The sequence below is a fragment of the Dermacentor variabilis genome, chromosome 6, assembly GCF_050947875.1.
Source record: "Dermacentor variabilis isolate Ectoservices chromosome 6, ASM5094787v1, whole genome shotgun sequence".
Classification (NCBI taxonomy): Eukaryota; Metazoa; Arthropoda; class Arachnida; order Ixodida; family Ixodidae; genus Dermacentor; species Dermacentor variabilis.
Genome location: NC_134573.1, coordinates 161,165,847 through 161,187,608, shown reverse-complemented (window position 1 = coordinate 161,187,608; position 21,762 = coordinate 161,165,847). Strand labels below are relative to the sequence as shown.

The 21,762-nt window shown below is 44.8% G+C and overlaps 1 protein-coding gene across 2 annotated transcripts; it reads right to left on the bottom strand.

Annotated features, from left to right (window-relative positions):
• Positions 1–8,886: 8,886 nt before the first annotated feature.
• LOC142584424 (uncharacterized) lies at positions 8,887–20,815 on the bottom strand. Of its 2 annotated transcripts, XM_075694574.1 has the most exons (6): positions 20,648–20,815; positions 18,410–18,522; positions 14,975–15,067; positions 12,557–12,592; positions 12,375–12,440; positions 8,887–9,834 (listed from the first exon to the last, which is right to left on the bottom strand). In XM_075694574.1, the coding sequence occupies exons 1-6, from the start codon at positions 20,754–20,756 to the stop codon at positions 9,739–9,741; spliced, it is 513 nt and encodes a 170-aa protein (XP_075550689.1). In that variant the 5' UTR covers positions 20,757–20,815; the 3' UTR covers positions 8,887–9,738. The 2 variants fall into 2 exon arrangements, with proteins under 2 accessions (XP_075550689.1, XP_075550691.1); XM_075694576.1 differs by lacking the exon at positions 14,975–15,067.
• Positions 20,816–21,762: the final 947 nt, after the last annotated feature.

Genomic DNA, 21,762 nt, shown 5'->3' with positions numbered 1-21,762 from the left:
CGTGGCTCGCGCATTGTATCAGTAAGCGAGTGGTACAGTTAGGGACGTTGCCCTCCCGCAAGCAAGCAAACAATCGAGCGAGCAAAGCAAACAAAATCAAATCAACTATAAAAATTTATCTGCTCAGTCATTGTTGTCAACACTTGCTCTAACGGTCTCGAGACCCGTTTTCTGAATCAGAGGATCAATATCCCGAGCCGTGTTTTGTTTGGATTCTTTTACTCTGATTCTATTCGTTTCTTATCATCCGTCCCGTTGGTGCCTGATCCGGGCGATAGCGGGAGACACTATGGAGTTTCGGATTGCGAAGCTTCCGTAGTGAGCCACGCTTAGTCCGATCTCCCTTCCAATTAACTATTTCCTCAACAGGCCCTGAGCCATAATTTAGATATATTATGGTCTCTCCTAGAGCCAGCCGATCAATGGTGAAGGACAAATAAATTAGAAAATGAAAGTAAGCTGTTTACAGGATATACGGCACTCGTATGAGATGGTCCAGGACAACGCAACGTGGTGCATATAGTAGCCCTTTCGCCTTTTTCGCGACGCTACATTCACGAAGCTAACTATCTAGGATAGCTTATATTTGTTGTATATGCACAGTGGCATGTTGGAACCGCGGCAGTGGGAGGAAGCAAGCTTGCTCTGGCAGTGTTGTACTACTTCTGGTGTCTATTAGTGCTTATTATATATATATATATATATATATATATATATATATATATATATATATATATATATATATATATATATATATATATATATAATTCTTGTTTTTTATTTCATTGCTCTTCTCTTGCTTGAGCAACGAATGTGACATGCTAAGGAAGTCAGCTGTAAGGAAGCCTACCTTTACATTCTTCTACAAAGAATAAATAAAAAAAAGACAACAGAAAAGATCCAAAGCGTTCACTTCTGTTCAAGAAGACCATGCGCACATGTGAAATGGCTATATCGATGAATTATATATATTTCTCAGCGGGCGATGACTTAGGCGAGTATACTGAGCGAATTTACATGCCTCTTTTGTTCTGCAGCCGTGTCGCCTAAGTGCTCTCGCGATAAGATTTTATCTGTTAGCAATGGCTTGTGAATATTTAAATTCTAATAGCTCACAGGGCTTTTTTGTTGAACAGTTTTGACATTGGTGAGGCTTCGATTGCATAAAAATTGTCTTAGTATTTTAACTTTCGAGTATGTACGTTTTGTTATTTCAATATATTCTTTACACCTTTATGTGTTCACCTCAGGTTAACGAATTCCATGACCTGATGAGAAACAACAGAAAAGACGTGACTGTGGGAAGCCTTGTTAACGTCTATACTTTATTCTTTTCTCTCTCATCATGGCATTACCAAAGTACTTCATATTTTAAAATGTGCCGGCACTTCGCCTCGTTAGCTCTCTCCATGGTACACCGTGGTCTGAATGCTTAACTGCACTTAGTGAGTTCTATGTGTTTTGTAATTTGTCATTGCTTTCTTTTATGTATGGCGGCTACACGTCGTGAGATAAATTACAAGCTTTTTAATAACTTTTGGGTGTGACTGTGCATGCGTAATTCGGGTTTGCGACAATTTCGTGCATCGATTGTGCTGATAGCGCTGCTCCCCATGTGGCGAGACGACATTGACTTGCTAGGTTTTTGTCGTAGCAAATTTATGGGCGTTCGCAGTTATGCTTAATTCAAGTTTGCAAGATAAGGCTGTTAGCAATAAGCGCGGAATTTCAACTTGATGCTTTGATCGACTAATTGACTGGGTGCAAAGTGTCATGGCAACCCAGTGACCATGACATATGCCACAACGGATTACTCCGTGTTACTTTTCATCGTCTGGGGTTATTTAAAGTGCAGTCACGGCTGGTTGCATGATTGCGTTTTTCTTTCTATCTTTTTTTTGCATTCCTCCCATATAGCAATGTTGCCGGTGCGATGGGGAATCGAACCTGCTACCCCATGTTTAGCTGCAGAAAGCTACAACTTTTGAGCGATAGCTTATTTGCTGCCGTTTAATAACTTTAGATGAACGAAAATCGAGACACAGCGGTGGTTTAAGGAGGTTAGCACTCAAATCAAGATTTGGCGAAATAATGCTAATGTCGCAGTAGTTGACATAATTCTCCTGCGACCCGAAAGAATACGTCACTTCTACGGTGATTGATCAGGTGCCTGCACGTAATTAGGCAGCCGTTCCTACATTAGTATGCCAGATATCGAAGTGTTGAATAAAATAATAAACGTTAAGGACCCTTCGCAAGTGCACTGAAGCGTTAAACGGTGCTAAAGTTTGACTCTTTGTTAATGTATAGACGAATATTACGTTAAAGGCTTCATGAAAAGACTTCATTCCATTATGCAAATGTTATTTTGCAAGGTGAAAGCGTAGACCACAAGAGTACACCTATGGAATACGTATAACTGCAATCAAGTGGTCAAAGGGAATGGAAGGGTAAGAAAAAAATACAGAATTTGTTATCGTGGGCACCAACGGGAAATAGAACCTCCATCATCGAAAAGAACCGCCCCCCTGAGGCAGAACTTCGTAAATCAGCTCGCTTTGTTTAATTAAGTTGTTAGTGCCGATGGAAAGGCCTGACGAATGGGGATTGATTCCCGATAGGGAGGCAGGCGGCTCAAAAGGACCGGATCACGTGTGTTGCACATTTAACTCTTACTCGAATGCTTGCAACCTACTGCAGGCATCTGAAAATGCAATGCGTGAATTTGGCATGGATAACGTCGTGTAGCGCGTAAAGCGGATAAAAGGTGCACATAACCGGCAGAGTATTACTGGTATAGATTGTAAGGAAATGCAATTGTAGAATTAAGCATGCCGCATTGTGTGAAATGTAGCGATAGAGTGAGCATTTCTCAGGTATAGAGAACGGGCGCTTAGGTTGATGGTGCTGGTGATGCTGATGATGAAGAAGGAGGCTGTTGAATCTGCAGCACCATTTGAATGTTTCTCAGGTGCTCGGGATAAGCAAAACGTGCAGGTTTAACAAGCGTGCGCCTTAGACGGTGCAAAGGCAGGTGATGCTAGACAAGCTCTAATCACGTGCTTGTCTTGTGTCTGTGACTTCTTTGGGGCCGTCAAAGCTGTACGCTCGTTAAGCCTATAAATATGAGCTAACTAGCCCGGCTGGAGCTCGTTCCATTCGATAAGCTAATATTAGTCACCTGCGCTTTCAGTTTAATCGTGCTTTAAGCGTTAGAACAAGACGCCGGCCTCCTCTGCGTAAACACGTGTAATAAACGAATCGCTGGACTTTCCTTAAGCCCTTTACCGCTATAGGGCTTGATTGATCGGCGTTCACTTTTGTCCTTGACAAACGACCTCCCCCGTTCGTGTCTCGCGGGTCCCAGCGTTCGCGCGCGGCCTATGCGCTAAGATCCGACTGCGTTACAGCGTGGTTATAAATACAGCCTCGGCTGTCGTCGTATACCCTGCGCAGGGCGTTTCTTCGCTGTCGCGCGTTCATTGCCCACCGCACAATCGATCAAAGCAGCGAGTTGGGACATAAGACTTCTAGGGTTGGTCTCCGCAGGCCCGAATCTAGAAAAAAAGAAAAAAAAAAACCTCTACGCCTGAGCGATTGCGTTTTCGCCTGGCTCTCGTCATTGTCCGAGCCGAGGTCAACGGCACTCGACGACGATTGCCAACGCATTTATTCGCCACTACAGTGCGCTTCCTCGCGAGCGCATCATCCCCGGTCGTATCGTCCTTCCGAACAAAAACGCCGTCGTAAATTAGCGCGCAGACGCGCTGCCTCCTCGGTGGTTCTGAAAGCGCCGTGCCGGGCGCGTAGAATCGATCTAGAGTTCGTAAACCACAATCCGATTTCGCAGCAGAGAGAACCGAGGTGAGGGGTTTGTGGAGAAGAGCGTTACACCCAGAAATTAACGCCGAAACGACAATGCTCTTGATACGAGACACAGTGCGACGTTTACTGTCGGCAAACGTAAGCTGTCCGCTGGAACATTGGAAACAAATTTCACCCGCACGCACTATTAAGAAACATACTTGGCAATGTTTACTCACTCACTCACTCACTCTCACTCACTCACTCACTCACTCACTCACTCACTCACTCACTCACTCACTCACTCACTCACTCACTCACTCACTCACTCACTCACTCACTCACTCACTCACTCACTCACTCACTCACTCACTCACTCACTCACTCACTCACTCACTCACTCACTCACTCACTCACTCACTCACTCACTCACTCACTCACTCACTCACTGCCGCAAGCTTGCTGTGCATGTGTTTTCTATCGTTTTCTTGCCTGACAAAGTACTCAACGCGCACTTACCCTTTCATTTGTGCAATACGCTTCGATCGCGGAAGAAATTACGCGCAGAAGAATCAGGAAAGAGCGCAGAGGAGACCCGACAGAGGAGCGTCATGTGCCAACGCGTCTGATGTTCATTTCTGCCCCAGAGGCGCGACAAGCGCTGTCTTCGCGGAAACAATTAGTCGGCCTGACGCACATAATGGAAAAACCGACAGAACGACTTTTCTCTGCGAGTCTGAGAACCGCGAGCAGTGGACAAGGCAGCGCTGCCCCCACGGTTGGGAGGCGGTCCCTCTTCCGATGACAGTGCGGTGCATGGCCCCGTGGCACGACTTCCTTTCTCGGCTCGGCGTGCCGTTCCTAATCAGCGGGGTCATCCATCTTGGGCGGGCGCTAAATCTCGGTGAGAGCACCCGAGGATGCCGCTCTCCGCCGTCCGCTTTCCATTCTCATCCCGTCTGATAGGAGGCCACACGGCAGCCTTTTATGTAACCTCTATGTTTATGTTTTTTGTTATGTGTGGTCGCAAATATTCTCTGCAAATTAAAATAAAGGAGGTGATATTACTTAACTTTTATTTTCTGGAATAGGTGTGTTTCGAATGTACACATTTATTATGATATTCCATACGCATATATGTATGTGTTGCCGAAGCCGGCCAAGTAACCAGGCCAAGTCAATCTGAATTAGTGAACTTTGTCGGTGCTCTTTGCCATCTGTAGGTTGTACGTATGCGAAATAAAGTTCAATGTTCAAAAGGTAGCGTCAGCAATTCTACAGAGCGATCATGCAAGATGAATTTTGAATGCAGGTATGGTGGTCAAAATTTCGAGAGGTACGCGCATATAAGGGCTACAAGCCACTATCGTCAGCCTCATTTATATCCACTGCAAGGTGGAGGCTTCTCCCGTCAGTGTTCAATTATAAGATGACAAGTATAGGTAGCATAATGACACCTAATTGATTTTGTAGTAGGCAAACTATTTCTAAAACTGTGGTGTGTAGTTATCACGAGCCAGTATAGTAAAGCAATAAGAAAGTGATAAAATAAATGTTACGTATTTACGTGAGTTGACTTTAAGTGTTAGTGTCGTTTCGTAATTTATTTTATTTTCGCGGCTTTCTATTGTATGTAATTGGAATAGCCGGTGCCACTCAGAGACACCAATATCTCCTAAATATCGTGTATAAAAACAAAGATATCGCAATGTTTTAGGTTGCTGTTAAATTTTACAAGACTTCAGTAACTTGGCGGAAACAGCGTCAAGTCGCACATTCATATGGCGACACAAAACAGTAACGAGAGGTGAGCACCACAGCTTGTTACCTCCGTTCTTCAAATCACTAGGACGTGCAAATTCTTACGAAACGATCTACGGATGGCCTGTTCAAGTGGGCAAGACGTCAACTAGCTCACTCTTTCGAATCAGGCCAAGCAGAATCGTCTTATTACTGGCCAAGTAGAGACAGTTGAAAACAGCAATCGTGGCAATAGTTCCGAGGGTGGTGGAGCCTGTGCATGCACTTTGGAAGCCACAACAAGCAATACCATTTCGGACAAAAGCGAGATCGCGTACACCGCAATGCAGATGTTAAATAGTACTAAAAGAGGCGCACTCTAAATAAGATATTCCTCTAGAGAACATAAAATGCTTGGCGTTTCTCTTGTGCATTCGAGAAATGTATGAACAAAAACAGCATTGCAGCCTGGCGTATAAATGACGGTTCTGAAAGATGTGTAGGAAACATACGCAAAAGAAAAGGCGAGTTTGTGGTTCCTCAACGCTGAAGCCTTCTCGACACATAGTCGTCGTCTTGCTCTGTATTAACGCGATAGCCGTAATGGCCGCGTGTTGCAGTAAAGCCGGTGTCGGCGTCCGGCGTCGGCTGTCCTCTGAGCGGAAATTGCCGTGTATATTCTATACGGCACTAAAGTTCTATAAATACCTTGTCCCACATTCCTCACGAAGTTACTTTTAGGAATGTTGAGAATGACAGCCCAGAAACAAATGTCATGAAATACCAACGGCGCAGGCCTTTTATGTTAATTCTAATCAGACTGAAATAGTAAAAGTGCGAAACAATAACAGAAGATCGGACTGTGCAAGAAGCCGCGTTTCTAAAGAAGAAAAAAAAAACAATAAAGGTTACCTTCGCGCATAGCATTCGCCACCAGCGTTTCCCGTTAAACATTACGGTTACATAAATTGCAGTTGCCTGGAAGCGCGAGAAGCTCAGTCGGGGATCTTTGAATGCTATGGCGTTCCACTATTAAAGGCAAAGCTTAAGCGTCCCTCAGATTTTTCACTGCATCGATATCAATAGCGTGTCAAATAAAATGTATGCAGATCCCACCCGCTGTGGTAATCGATGAAAGCCAAGCTATGGCCAAGCTGTCGTGAGCCAACAGGGCAAAGCGGCGCATTACACATTGAGACGCGCTGCAGATTTCAGTGACAAGCGCGTCCCTCAGCCCCCTTGGTTGACCTTGCAGATCAAGTGTAAATTTTATTGCGCAATAAAACGGTGTTGAATTACCAAGACACGATGAGCTCGATCTTGTAAGAAACGCGCCACGGTGCGATGAGAGACGCAGATAGAAGTTTATGGGATGCGTTCATCGCCGAACTTCGCGGCGCATCTCTTAAAGTGAAGTGTTGCTATACGACGCGGCTAGTTAACGAGCTAATCATGTCAAAGCGGTGGCTTTGAAGTGACTTCTCCGAAATGACTCTGGTTAGCATGAGCAAGAAATCATGTCGCCGTAGTACCTTTTGGCCTCAGAACGTTCACTTGAAGCAGTCCGTGTGACCAAGATTAAACCACCTCGGGTGTGACAAATGCATGGGCTCGTTTCCGCGTCAAAAGGTTCGAATGATCGCAGCGGCCCGCATATTTGGCCATAGTCGAATATTAGAAGAACACTGACTCAAATATTAGAATCTAATGCTACTTCGATTTCAAGCAGAAGTAATCGTTTCGCATTCGACGTATTAGTTACTCGGCAGCCCTTAATGGTCTCAACCGCTTAGCGCTGACGCTACGAAGTGCAGTTTACAATGCCCTATACCGCCATAGCAGCTAAAACCGAAGGAAGCTGAAAGACTGTACTCGTTCATCTGCGGAAAGGTCGCGAGGGGTCACGGTGAGGCTGCGTTGACCGCGACGGAGGGCCTTGCCGAACGCCATGGCCCCGCTAGCCCCTTCCCGACTACGCATCTGCGTCCCAGGCGCAGTTCTTAATCAGCGGGGGTCATCCATCTCGGGCCCAGGCGCCAAATCTCGGCGCTCGCACCAGTGGGGTCCCTGTTCCCGCGCCACTCGCGCGGCCAGCGGCTCCTCCCACGCTGTGGCCCGTTGATCACGTGCCTCCCTGCTTTTATGGCACGAGCACGGTGGCACACAATTTGGGGAGCGCGTCTCGATCTATTCTCCACCACGGTTGTGGACAGCTGAGTAGATGGCACTCCGGATGGTGACCTTCCCAAGAACAACTCTTCGGAAGTAAGCGATCTATGAGAGATCATAAATACGGTTTGAGCTCCTTCCATCATTGAAGGACTTCTGCCTGAGAAATGAACTCTTTATTCAGGAAGAAGTCAGGAAGAAGTCGAGTTTCGTAGGTCGCATAATTTGCAGGACACATAACCCACGGTCTCTGGCAGCCTCTGTACAATTGATAGCTTAATGGTAGAGTATGAAAGACGTAACGACAAAAAGTTGGGATCGGCTCCCACCTGCGGCGAGTTGTCTTTTCGTCCGCTTTCATTTCCGTCTTCTTCGTTACTTATACATTTAAATTAAATCAACCAGTTAATTTAACCCACTTATCTACAGTTAATTTTCCTGGCTTCATTGTGAGTTGGCTTCGTGAGGTTGTGACTAACGAGAAAGTCAATCCTTTCGGTTCCCCTTATTGTTGTCTACTTCCTGAGGTAAACAACCTTAACACACGAGGGTTTATTGGCTAGTGGCTTGGCTCCTTGACACCTGTGGTTGAAAGTGATGTTTTGCATTCAAAGCCAAGGCCGTTAGTGGCGCTGACTAGCACTCTAAAAGCTAGGCTTAGTACACTTACAAAAAATATTTTAAAAAAACGAGAGAAGGAATATCGGCTGCTGTATAGCTCAATTGTTAAAGCACCGAGGACGTTTAATGCGAAGGTTGTGGGTTCGGCTTCTGCCGGCAGCAAGTTGTCCTTTATTGCGATTTAATTTCCCATTTATTTGTTAGTTATGCATTTCAATAACAATATGCGCGCAGTTCATTTACATCACGCTTTATCTTAACTTCATTGTTTGTCGGCTTCATGTGGCGGTTTAATAGAGTAACAGAGGCGGGGAGAGGGGGAATGAAGCGCAGTCCAGGGGTAGCAGAGTGGTGAGATTCCGAAATTATCGCGAACACGGTGGGTTCTGTTGACGCAGAGCAGTGGTAATTAGGAATCTCGGGGTAAGCATTCGTCCGGTAGTGGAGTTAGTAGGCCGTAATTTTGATGAGTTTTGTTACGCACTTGCATGCTAAGAGCAAATTATATGTCCGGTGCATATAAATGACACCCAAAATGAAGCTCTAGACCCTTTATCAGAGCTCAAAAAAATTTATTCAGCACTACTATGGGCGTTCGATAGCGCTATTGACCGTGCCATAAATCTGATATGTTTGTTGCACTGTGTCCGCCACGGTATCTCAATATGGCGTTTTCCATCTCGTGTGCTCCGTCTTTTTTTTCGCTACAGTTCAAAATGGTCAGCCTATACCAACTTGCCTAGTTTTATGTTGTGCTAATGAGATGATGTGTTTGTTTCGCCTTCATGGGCAGTTACAGTTGGGTAGCCAGCCGGTACTTACACTGGCTAACCTCCCTGTCTTTCCTCCCATTTGTCTCCTCTCCTCCTCCATTTCGCTTACGAGCAACGCTTGCGTAGTATGATCTTGGTAAGGTTTAAGAACTCCTCGCTAGGAACAGAGAGCCGGCATATCCTAATGCGGTGCCTCTCGCAACTTGCTTGGCGCAAGTAGAACATTTAGCAAGGTGGCAGCACAAGGCAACGAGCGGCACGGCAGACCGGATCAACTGACATCGTTCCCCGGAACAGGCTGGGTACTGCAATGGGGAGGGCGTCGGGCTCCTCCTGAAATTACTATAATCCGCCTATGCACTAACGTCGTGTGTGTGTGCGTGATTACGAAACTGGGGCTCTGGAATCACTGCAGTCAGTCTTATACTTTAGCGCAACACGTGACTAATACTGCTCCCCACATGGCGAAGACAAAAAAAGAGCGTCGAGTTGAGGCGTGTTAGTGAACACGCCTCACCTCGGTTTGTGAGCAGTTAGCTAACGTCGCGTCTCGCGGTCTCTCGATGCCCTTGCGCATGAAAAATTATTTTCAACCCCAGAGTAGCGGTGATAAACGAAGTTCATTTCCTGTTCATCCAAAGGTCATCGAGAATCGCCTTGCGAAAGCAACCATGTCGTCGAGTGTCTCCAATGGCAAGTCTATTGCTCCTGTCTGATTAAGGCACGCCTGCACAGAGAAGTGGACAATCACAATTACGTTCACGAACGAGGACAACACAGCCTGCGAGTGCATAAGATTCACTTAGCAGTGCACCGACCCGCCGTGGTTGCTCAGTGGCTATGGTGTTGGGCTGCCGAGCACGAGGTCGCGGGATCGAATCCCGGCCACGGCGGCTGCATTTCGATGGGGGCGAAAACACCCGTGTACTTAGATTTAGGTGCACGTTAAAGAACCCCAGGCGGTCTAAATTTCCGGAGTCCCCCACTACGGCGTGCCTCATAATCAGAAAGTGGTTTTGACACGTAAAACCCAACAATTTTTTTTAGCAGTGCACCGATGTGTTCACCTGATGATTTACATCTAGTGCCGATATAAGACATTTGCCCAGAGTGGCAATGATCTGCATAAAAGTATAAGTCCGTGTAAGCGACTGGCGCTTGAACACAAGATTTTGTATTCAAAATTTCACTTGCACCTCTTCGAAGTTTTTTTTTTTCTGTGGGCGTAAAAACGCTCGAATCTATGAAAACCGTGTCATTAAATGCGGGCTGTCACATCTCACACTGGTCCAATTAAAAGGGAAACTTACCATCTACCGGAAGGCAGCGCGAATCATGCAAAAGAAACCCACTCAAATTCCCCAGAAAGAAAGCTTCGTAGAATTTGTAAAAAAATTCCGCCTCGCCCAGGTATCAAACCGCGCCCCACCACATTGCCTACAAAATGCATCCAGCGATAGAACGGCGAGAGCGAATTAATTGAGAACTTGATGCGCCGAAATATTGAAACATCTTGACAGTATATTTTGGCGGATGCCAACTTTTCTATTCTCAAACCTTCCTCCTTTCATTCATTCATTACCTTTCGAAATAAAACCATCACACTACGTTCATACATTCTCCGCTCGCACCAAGAAATACTTCATACAGGAATTAACCGACTCATCTTAATTTCTTAATTAACTATGAATATTTATGTCATTTTGCTGTATACCTTTTGTTTTTGTATAAGTAATTAATATTATTGATAATGAAACAAGTTTGGTGTGACATGGCGGGTTGGCTATTTCTGTTAGTATTCGTATTTTGCTGCTGCACATGCTTTCGTTTATTTTTTCATGTTTCTTTCTATAATCAGCTTTACCAATAACTTATGTATCCAATTTCCTGTTATATATAATGAACTTGCCTAATTATTCTTATTGTTCACATGACCGTACTTCTTTTCTGTTTTTTGTATAATAACCTTATTTATGCAATCATAGGTGGCCCCCTGGCAGTTTTTTTCTTCAAAACTATAGGACCTCCTGCTGTAGTACTATTACCGTGTCACTTTAACATGACTGCTGCAATAAACTTGACATGACTTGACTTCCGTAAGACGGCGGACATCAGTGGGCAGATGTCTCTGGGCAGATGAACCTCCATTTTATGACTCTCCCATAATCCTGTCTGATGTAATTAAATATTTTCATGCCCGACTTTCTCTCGACACCATGTGGACCTGTCATGGTTATAACATTATACAAACGCTGCAAATAATAAAGTACTTAGCTAATATCTATCTATCTATCTATCTATCTATCTATCTATCTATCTATCTATCTATCTATCTATCTATCTATCTATCTATCTATCTATCTATCTATCTATCTATCTATCTATCTATCTATCTATCTATCTATCTATCTATCCATCTATCCATCCATCCATCCATCCATCCATCCATCCATCCATCCATCCATCCATCCATCCATCCATCCATCCATCCAATCTTATAGTACAAAAACGGTTGTTGTAGACCCGAAGATTGTATCACAGAGCGCCGTCTGTCTGTCTGTCTGTCTGTCTGTCTGTCTGTCTGTCTGTCTGTCTGTCTGTCTGTCTGTCTGTCTGTCTGTCTGTCCGTCTGTCATATCTAATTGTTTCCTCCTACCTATGCCGACTTGGGGCACTGAGTAGATGAGTAGATCATTGGGATGCTGCGCTGAGGGAACCGGGTTTGAAACCAACCGGCGGGCAATCTTGGGTCGGTGGCTATGTGGCACTCGGTATGTGTCGCTCTTTAATGAACCTCTTTGACGCCAACCTCGATCACTGCGTATGTGCCACTGGGTGTGTGTGTCACTAATAGGTGGTGCTCTTCAATGACAAAAAAAATAATAATAATTCTATAATATTTCTCCTGGGCTGGGCGAAATTGAACCCGCGTTGTCTATTATAGACAATCTTGTCCGCGTATATATTCACCCACGCCGAATATATATTCACAGCGCCGCCGCTAGATGTCACAGCATGCCCAGAGATGAAACACGAGAGAAGGAGTCTCGCTATACACACACCCCACGTACACGACCCATTGCGACGGTGGCGTTACGCGATTTGTCGCTACGTTGCTTCAATGCGAATCGCACAAATGCCGGCATTCATCGTGAGATGGGTTCTGCCGAAAAATTTAGACCGTTTTATCGCACTTCAAGAGAACAGTTGGTAACGGCAATTGTATTTTCCGAGAACGCGTGCTTTGCAAAAGGTACGTGTACTTGCCAGTGCCTCGTGCACAGCGTTCATGAGTCTGTCGGTGTCTCCAAGCACTGTGTAGAACTGCGAGCTCTGCAGAGACCATCCACGTACGTCAACGTCCGTAAGCAAGTTAGGGAGTTGCATGTGTTCTGTCACCGTCCACTCATTTTCAATCTTTCGCGCGCTTTGATACGCACGTCACCTACCTTGTTTTGGGTGATCTTCATTCCGCACTCGAGAACCTGCAGGAACGTGAAACGCTGGTTAGGCCGAAACATACGAGGCTAGGCAGACATTACACGATATTTGCAGATATTCTCAGTTAGGGAGTAATAAATACCAGAAATTAGGAAAGACGGGGGTCTTTTATCGGTACAATTTTAGCGAAAGTCTCGAAACGTCAATCACGTGCTTACCTTATCAGTTTTGTCAACATCATATTGGAGCTCGTCTGGTAGTCTTATATTAGAAGTCAATATATAGCCTTTTGTTTCTAAGTGGAAGCTTTAGCTCGGGGACTCCTACTTGAATACAGGGGGAATCGAGAAATAATTTTTCTCGGCAACTACTGCACGTAATTTGATTAGGCTTGTTTTATGTATTAGAAAAAGTTAAAATATAATTGCTATAGCAAGCATATTCTATTGATGCTGGCGATGTCTTTTAATAAAGTATATTTAAAATTGGGAAATAAGAAAAACGAAAGACGATACTATCAAGTTTACAACTTTGTAACTCCGCAATGACAAACAATAATAATGCTTCTAAAGCAGACAAAATTGATATATTTACTCTCTCTGAAATATACCGCTAACTTTTGAGTAGGACTTTGCGAAGGCTTTCCAGGCATTGTAAATATGTCACGTAAGCCGTAAATTTATATATAAAAATTTCCACCCTTAGATGCTCTAGCGAATGCAGTTTACAAAACTGCAATATCTGTTTTTGATGCAGAGTTTCGATTTTCTAAACTTCGTGCTTTTATTTTTTTCGATCTTGCCAATTATTGGCAAATTAAAAAATTGCAGGTACTAAATCAATTTTTCTTAAACTTACCAATTAAAAGAAAAGCTTACGAAAACTTTCGGGCCTCAAAGTACCGTTCCCAACAGTCACAAGAATGTAACTTTCTTTCAATGGCAACAAATGTCATTCAAAAAAGTTCAGCGGTAGTTATATAAAGAATTACTGCGCTTTACATGTATTTGAATAGAGAAACATTGGAGTTTGCCTCGAGCTAGAGCTTCCCTCTACGCCTACTGGTACTTTCATTTTTTTCCCGATAATGTTTTAGTAGAAAATGCTAAAAGACTGGAATCATATTGAAGCAGCTACACATCTCTGATCAACATGCCAGAGTAATGATAATTACCATCGTTTCTTTTTGTTCCGCGATACGACCATGTTTTTCCCTCATATATACAAAAAGTAATGTTTCTCAGTTAGCTTGTTCAATTCGCCCTGAACTGTGCATTCAATATGTGCGCTATCCGAGAGGCCGCAATGAAAAATGAACATGATGTTGGCTCCCCGTTTTCATTTTAGTCCGCGTTCGTTACGCAATCCAGAGAACCTATGCGTTCTTCAACTGCAGCGTCATCGCTTCTCTACGACGACATCGACAGCAAGCATTTGCACTTTGTACAGGTGGGTACAGAAGCATTTGGAACACAGTAGCTGTGGCCGGACTGAATCCCAGTGCCATCTAGCAGCCTTGGAGGGAAACTATAGGAATCGGATCCCGCATGCGCGCCTGCCGGTGCTGATAGCCGTTTCACACCGTCGAACTGATTCTGAACGTCTTTCGCAGCTTCTGCAACTGAACTCTATATAGATAGCGTGACGGTGCTGATAGGATAGGTACACTCGCCTGTGTCACAGGGGCGTTTGTCTAGCCCATGCGAACTGCAGGAGCAGCCGCATACGTTGCGAACGACACTGTGATCCACGGGCAAGGAAACAAAGAGAGGCGTGGAGCGGCCATCACCACCGGCCTGCACGCATGCGGGATTCAATCCCCAGCTTCCGTCGGAAGCTGCTAGATGACGCTGGTATCTAGTTGAATTAAATGTGTGGTGTTTAGTGGCGCAAGGGCCAGGTACAGCCAAAGAGCACCATGCCAGTTGGTATGTATAGTTAGACCACAGCTCCCGCGTAACAATTAATTTTGTTCGCACCTGTACGTCTTTTGCTATAGACAGTTGAAAATAGAGTGCTGTAAGGTGGTGGTGGTGGGCTGCAGCAACGGGTGGGTTCAGCCTGGCGATCAAGGCCGGCTATTTCTGTGCCAGGAACGTACTCCGTCACAGCGTGTGGTGCCACTACTCCTGAAGTGTATTTTCTAATATGAGAAGTCTTCTACCTTTCCTGTTATAAGCCCAATACACTAAACAAGATAATACAAGGAAGAACAAAGAAACATGGCCAGCGAATAAATCAGTTAAAAACGAGAAACGCCGGCTTTTGGACATCTACGATCATAAGTATGGTCTCCTCCCCAATCTCGGAAAGCTAAAATGCACTGTCACCATTGCATTACCAGTGCATCGCAGAACGCGTGTAATACGTATGAAGGGTGTCCCCCTTTTCATGGCATATCTGTAGCAGAAACGGCCGATCCTTACCATTTGGTGAGGCTTCTGATGGAAACCTTCCTTTATCTTCTGATTTGCTTCACCAATGCAGCTGTTGTATGCGGCGCAGACAAGCGACACCCTCTAAGTGATTTAAGAATGAGATCAAGGCCAAATGACGCTAACATTAGAGATTGAGCACTTTGTTACACTTACTTGTCCATGTTATGATCAGGCAGTACCTTTATTGATAGCACATCTGGGTGATCGTTCTCACTGAATAGTTTTCACAACTTTTCAAACACATTTTATTAATGCGTTAGCATTAATAAAAAAAGACACAACTTTGGCAGCGCAGCACACGTTGGAGCAATTGCAGGTGCGACTGTCTAGCTATGACCTGGCCGAAAAGCAATCGCTGATCGACCAGGTTGCACGGGCGGCTAAGGCCAGTGGGGCGCTCGACTAGGGCTCCCCCACGGGAATAATCTATTTTTATCATTGAATAAAGGTTTCTCCTCTCTCCGTCTCCTTCTCTCTCCGGAACAACACTTTGCACTGTCGTTAACGTGACTTGAATCACGGATCCAGAACCTCAAAGAGTTGCGACGTAATGCTAAGCTATGATTATCGCATTAACGCTAAATCGCTACTAATTATATTTATTATTTATGAGAAGTATTCGAGGGAAATATTTAAGAGAGAGCAATAGCAGACAGGGGGTAACTTACGTAAAGCCCCTCGCAACAGGCTCCATTATTTCTACCTGAAAAAACTGGCGTACAATCTTGGCGACCATATGAAAAAGGCCAGCCGAGAGAAGGAAAGAGAATTTGAAAGGCCTACATTCTTTCCACGCTCTGAAACGTAAATAGCAAATACGCTGCTATCTTTTAGACTTGTTTCACGTTTTTGTGTTTCAGGGAGAGTAAAAGAAATTCGGTAAGAAAGTCAATACGACGATGTCAGAGTCCGACAACATCAGAAATGTCTTAAAAGGGATAGAGGACGATGCTTTCAACACGCTACTGGCCAAGAATCCTCAGTCCGTGACAGACATCATCACTCTATGCCCAAGCTACGAGGAGCTACGCAGGCAGCGCTCGTTGACACGTCGCCCTTCCTCGCGCGACGACCTCATTGCTAGTTTGGCTACTATCTCCGACCAGTCGGCGTTGCTTGTTGAAATGAAAGCCTCTCCTAGAGGTCTCCAATTACCCTGCCTTGCGTAATTTCATCAAGTGGTGAGTAAGTGGCATAAAAAGGCCCGTGACAATTGGCTAAATATGAATACATAATTATCATAGAACGATCTAGCAGAAATTCTAAAGATATAGAACAAGGTTATTTAAATAACCCCAAAATGCTTTGAATGGCGCCGCGTCGTTTTCTCCTGGAATTTTCCTCCATGTTTAGTCGTTGCAATATTGCAATATTGCAAATAAGTTTTATAAAGCGACATATCGCAGAACACATTGTTTTGATATATCAGGATTGAATATTTCGTTATATATAGGCCCCAATAGGCGGAGGGTAATAGGGAATAGGGGTAATAGGACAGAAGTAACTGGGCCTTCGTCCTGGCAGTAGATATAAAGTAGGCTGATGATGATGCTGATGATGATGATGCTGATGAGGCGGAGATTCGACTGTAGAGACAGGCCCCGGAGGTGATAGTCAAAGTACCGTATTGTGCTACGTTAAGGCGCATCCAAGGGCGGAAAAAAGCTTTAGGACAGCAAATAATGTCACTTGGAACTAGTTTATTGAGAGCAGATGGGGTCACATTTATAGGAAAAGGTGGCCATGTGCGCACGTACGCTTGCGCACAATACTCAATGTTTGCATCGTTATACAAAACATAAAGTGCAGAAAACGGCGTTCACGTCTGCGTAAAGCCACAGACCTATCGCTGTCACAGACGTCATTTTTCATGTTGGTGAAATAAGCCTCCATTAGTTCCCGCGCCAAGGGATGTTTGCTTTTCCCAAGAATGCGGATATGGAAAGGGCCTGAATCACACGTTCAGGGGTCGCAGTGCATATACGTAAATGTGCATTAATATTATTCTTGACAAACAGCTCGTGTTCTTTTGCCCTATGGTTGATGCAACGGCCTGTCTGGCCGATATATACCCTGCCGCAATCAAGTGGAATTTCGTACACCACATCGACCGCACAAGTCACATACGGCCTTGTATGATTTTTTACCACAAATGGTCAACTTATGCGGGTCTGAGATGCGTGGGCACAGGCCAGCAAGCTTCTGGGGAGCCGAAAAAACAACAGGTTTTTTCGTACCTACCGGCCACTGTCTTTAAATTGTGGGCCGTTTTTTGCATCTACGGAACAACCTGTGAGATTTATTCCACTAGCGGTTTGGTTTTCCGCTTACCCTTCATTTTCTTGAAGGCGAGTTCCCGCTACTGCAACCGTAATAGAACAAAGGTATCCGGCTGAACGTAGCCGTGCAATCTGACAGTCAAAGATTTCCTACATTTTGCGAGAACAAGAACTCATCAACGCCGCCTCGAGACACATGGATGCTATTGCCCTTTCAACAAGTTTAGTATGCGCCGAGTCGAACGGTAAGAGCTCTTTGCGTGACCTCGGGCAGTATACGCCCAACAAATATGCCGTTCAGAAAAGAATAGACTTAAATCTAAAAACTGCAGTTTGGCATGTAAAGGAAGCTGATGTGTAAAGAAAAGCCCTTTGCCATGTCGTCCAAATAGCGCTAAAAGTCATTCCGCTTTATTAGTGGTCGTTGCAGAAAGGTTAAATTTTAATATCACCAAAAGATCTTCCACATACCCAAAACCTTCCTGCACCTTTGCACCATCAAAGGTAAAAGCAAAGTCTTGGTCAATAGCAGATAAAAGTATGGTACATAAAACTGGCGCGACACAGGAACCGATGCAAATGCCTTTACAATGAATGCAAACACAATCATGTGAAACAAGAATCGAAGGAATATAAAATTCAAACAAAGTTATAAAGTTATCAACAGATATTCTTGCACCCATCTCAAAGGCGAGAACACCATCCTGTTCGATGCAGGCCTGAACTATCGGGAACAGTTCTGCAGGTGCGACTGAGTAAAGCAAATCTTCGATATCCACTGAGCAGGCAGACCCACCGTAGTCCAGGTTTTGCAGACACGGTGAAACATCTGCTGAATTATCGGCAATAAACGAATCACCTACATCCAGCGCACTAAATGCTTTAGTAAATAACGGCTAACGTTTTTCTGTCAGCACTCACGCTTACTAAAGGTGCATCTAAATGGCATATCTGGCTTGTGGGTTTTTACAGTAAAAAACACTGACCAGGAGGTACGATTAGGAGCATTAACAGCTTTTGATAATTTCTCGACATGCAACTCTTTACATAGCCCTATGGCCTTCACCTTTACCTTATTTATGTGGCCCTTTGCTTGGGGATGAAATTCTTGGTGATTGCGTGTGGAAAAAAAAATGTACTGTACCTTGACAAAGTCCTTTTTGGGCGTGAGCGAGGCCATTTTTGCAAGTTCTTTACTGCAGTCTTTCATCACTTTCCCGAAGTTGGCCCTTGCTTCTAGCACACGCTTTCCTGATACTGCAACATAAGGTGTGGAACGCCATGTTTCACAATAAGAAAAGAGATCATTTATGGACTACGAAATTTAGTATTTATAATCGTCGAGATAATTTTTGCTGGTAGATGTTATTTCTGACAGAAAAAGAAAGAAAGAAAAAAAGGTACAAGCCAGGAGAGCGAGAGTGAGATATCAATGAGTGGAAAGGCAGGGAGGTCAACCAGACGAGCGTCCGGTTTGCTGCCCGACACTGGGGGAAGGGATAGGGGGAACAGAAAGAAGAAAGCGGGATATAGGGAACACTGTCTGTGCACGCAGCAAAGCACCTGGAAATCAGTCAAGTCAAAGCAAGTGCTCCGTCGATACGTTAGGCTGCCGTCATTCTGCTGCCTGAAGCTAATCTTGGTGCTCCATAGCTGATGATGCACGTTGAAGTCATCAGTGAAGACCGTGGAGCTGGTGGGCGTCAGCAGTACGTTGCAGTGGGTGGCAGTATATTTTTAAGCTAAACCCCAGCCGTTCTGACTTCAGTGCGAATATAAGGATGACACGCTGATGACAAGCCAGGAGACGCACCGCAGCGCCCCTGGCTCATTACGATTAACAGAGTCGCAGCATTAGTCGTTCTGCGGGTTGGCTGATTGATTAGTGGGGTTTGAAGTTCCAAAGCGACACTGAGCTGTGGGCTATGAGAGACACTGCAGTAAAAGGCTCCAGATTAATTTTGACCACCTGGGACTCGTTGGTACGTACGTAAACACATGTGCACGAGCGTTGCATTTCGCTCCCGTCTAAATGTGACCGCTTCTACTGGCAATCGAACCCGCGACCTCGTCCTCAGCAGCAGAACGCCATAGTTTTGCTGTTTCCTTTTCCAGCGTATGTGCATTGACAATTAAAGGGTCACTAGCAGTAACCTGGACTAAATATCACCGGCTGAACATATCGCTAACATATCGTGGAATCGTCCGGATCAGGTCAGGCCTCGATTGGAACGAACGACCGAACGTATACTTTCAAAGTAGGAAGCAGGCTACCAAATTAGATTCCACTTAGTTGATTCGGGAACGTTACGAAATTTTGATGCGGGCATGAGTGACGTTCAGGTCTAACGATGTCTACGGCATGGTATACATCTGGGACGAGAATGCGTGCAATAGAACCTCGTTATAATGAATCCGCATATAACTAACTATCCGTTATAGCAAAAAGACTGCGCCGGCCATGATTACACTCCCCCTAGGCGTCCATGAATTTATTTCACTGATATAGTAAAGACCGCTATAGCGATGATAAGGTCACACGTGTCAAGCATAGTTCACGCTCTCATGTCACTCATACTTTTCTCTACGAGCTTTTTTATTTCGTGTTCTTATTTGCAAATTTTTCATGTACTGCTCATAGCATCAAACTTCCGTAACGTTGACGAATCAACTAAGTGGAATCTAAATATGTAGCCTGCTTCCTACGTTAAAAGTATACGTTCACTGGTTTGTTACAATCGAGGCCTGGTCTGACTCGGACGATTCCACGATGCACATGACCTTTCTGTGCCCGAACCTGCTTCCCATGTGAAGCGTTTCCTCTCCTAGGCTCGTGTTTGTGTTGTGTGTATGTCTTACCTTTACAGTGCTGTATTCTAAGCGATGAAATGGATATGCAAAATAAAGCAAAATGAACTACTTCACTATATCCAAACGATGCGAATAATTGTACCGCTCAAGAAGCAATCAGAAACGATTAAAAATAAGAAGGGCCACGGAAAACTATGATTTCCTGATAACGGAGCATAAACGCTCATCACATTCACCATGGTTCCAGCACACTGTTTAGCAACTGCGACAATTCGTGCATGCACTGACCGATTTGAATTCTTATCAGCGTGTTCACCACGCTTTCCTCTCAGGGAAACTTGGTCAGCATTCATACGTGTAATGATAGCAGCCTGCAAATGTGCGTTTCAGTAAAGAGAAAATTCGCGCTCTTCCGAAGGAGAATCAACCTGTGGGAATATTTTTTTTATCGTAGTTGCTGAAATGATAAATAGTGAGCTACGGCTGTAGCGAAGATACTGATATAATAATTATTTTCTCCCGGTGCCGACGATTTCACTCTAACGAGGTTCTACTGTATTTGGAGACTCACATATACTGATCTGCTTGCAGCTTGTGGCGCTCGTGATCACGCACAGGACGAGGCAGGACAGTAGGGTCCAGCGCGCCTCCAAATATGCGACTGACTTTTGGCGCTCCATTGCTCGAGCACTGCGACGTCGAAAGGAAGAGCCTAGTTGTCTTACCGCTACGTGACCTGCCTTGGCTGCGCATACATTGTTGCTGATAGGGCTTGAATCGCTCGAAAATTTGGACGCGCTGTCAGTGGAGGATATAATTGATTCTCTATAGGGCCGAGGCCACTTGCGTTCCCCCTCGCTAGGCACATTGCGTGAACACAGCTGATGGCCAACGAGGATGAATGTCTTAACGACGACAGGTGAGTCTGTAGACTTTCGTGCCAGCTGTGATGATAGGAGGAAAAAAAGAGAACTCAGTGACAGAAGCGAGGACCGTGCCTCGTGCAGCGGTGTGCTTCGCGAATTCAAGGAGCCTGGGATAAGCTAAAATAGCAGCTTGGGCTTGTTGGTTTTCCATCCTGGTGTTAACAGCGCAAAAAAAAGAAAAAAAAAAGACGTAGACCGGACGCGAGACGAGAAGACGACACCACAAGCGCGTCTTCTCGTCTCGTGTTCCGTCTACGTTTTTTTTTTTTTTTACGCTGTTAACACCAGGATGGGGGGGACAAGCTGCAATCTTTCAGGACCTGCTACCAGGGCTCGTGTTCCCGCTCAAACACTGTCGGGGATGCTTTCAATTTTGTATGACGTCATGCCTTGCGGGACGTCTAACTGAAGCGTCTAACGAAGCGGTTGCATATACCACGAAGCTTTTTCATTCGCTCAGATGATGATGATGATGATTGTGATGATCATGATATCTAATGGCATCTTCTTTGAACGGGACGGTGACAATTGGTCACCTAGCCTGCTTGAGCTAATCGGGATTTACATGTGGGAGAAAATGAGATTTTGGCACGTAAAACCCCAGAATCTACTTTGTTTAATTTTAGGTAGTTAATTTTTGCAATTGCTTTAATTAATAAATTGATTTCTTGTGTTTTCCTTTGCGAGTGCTGTCCACCTGGGCAGTTAGTTCTTCTGCGGTGATGTAATCCACGATACTTTTGTAGGTTTAAGAAAGTGT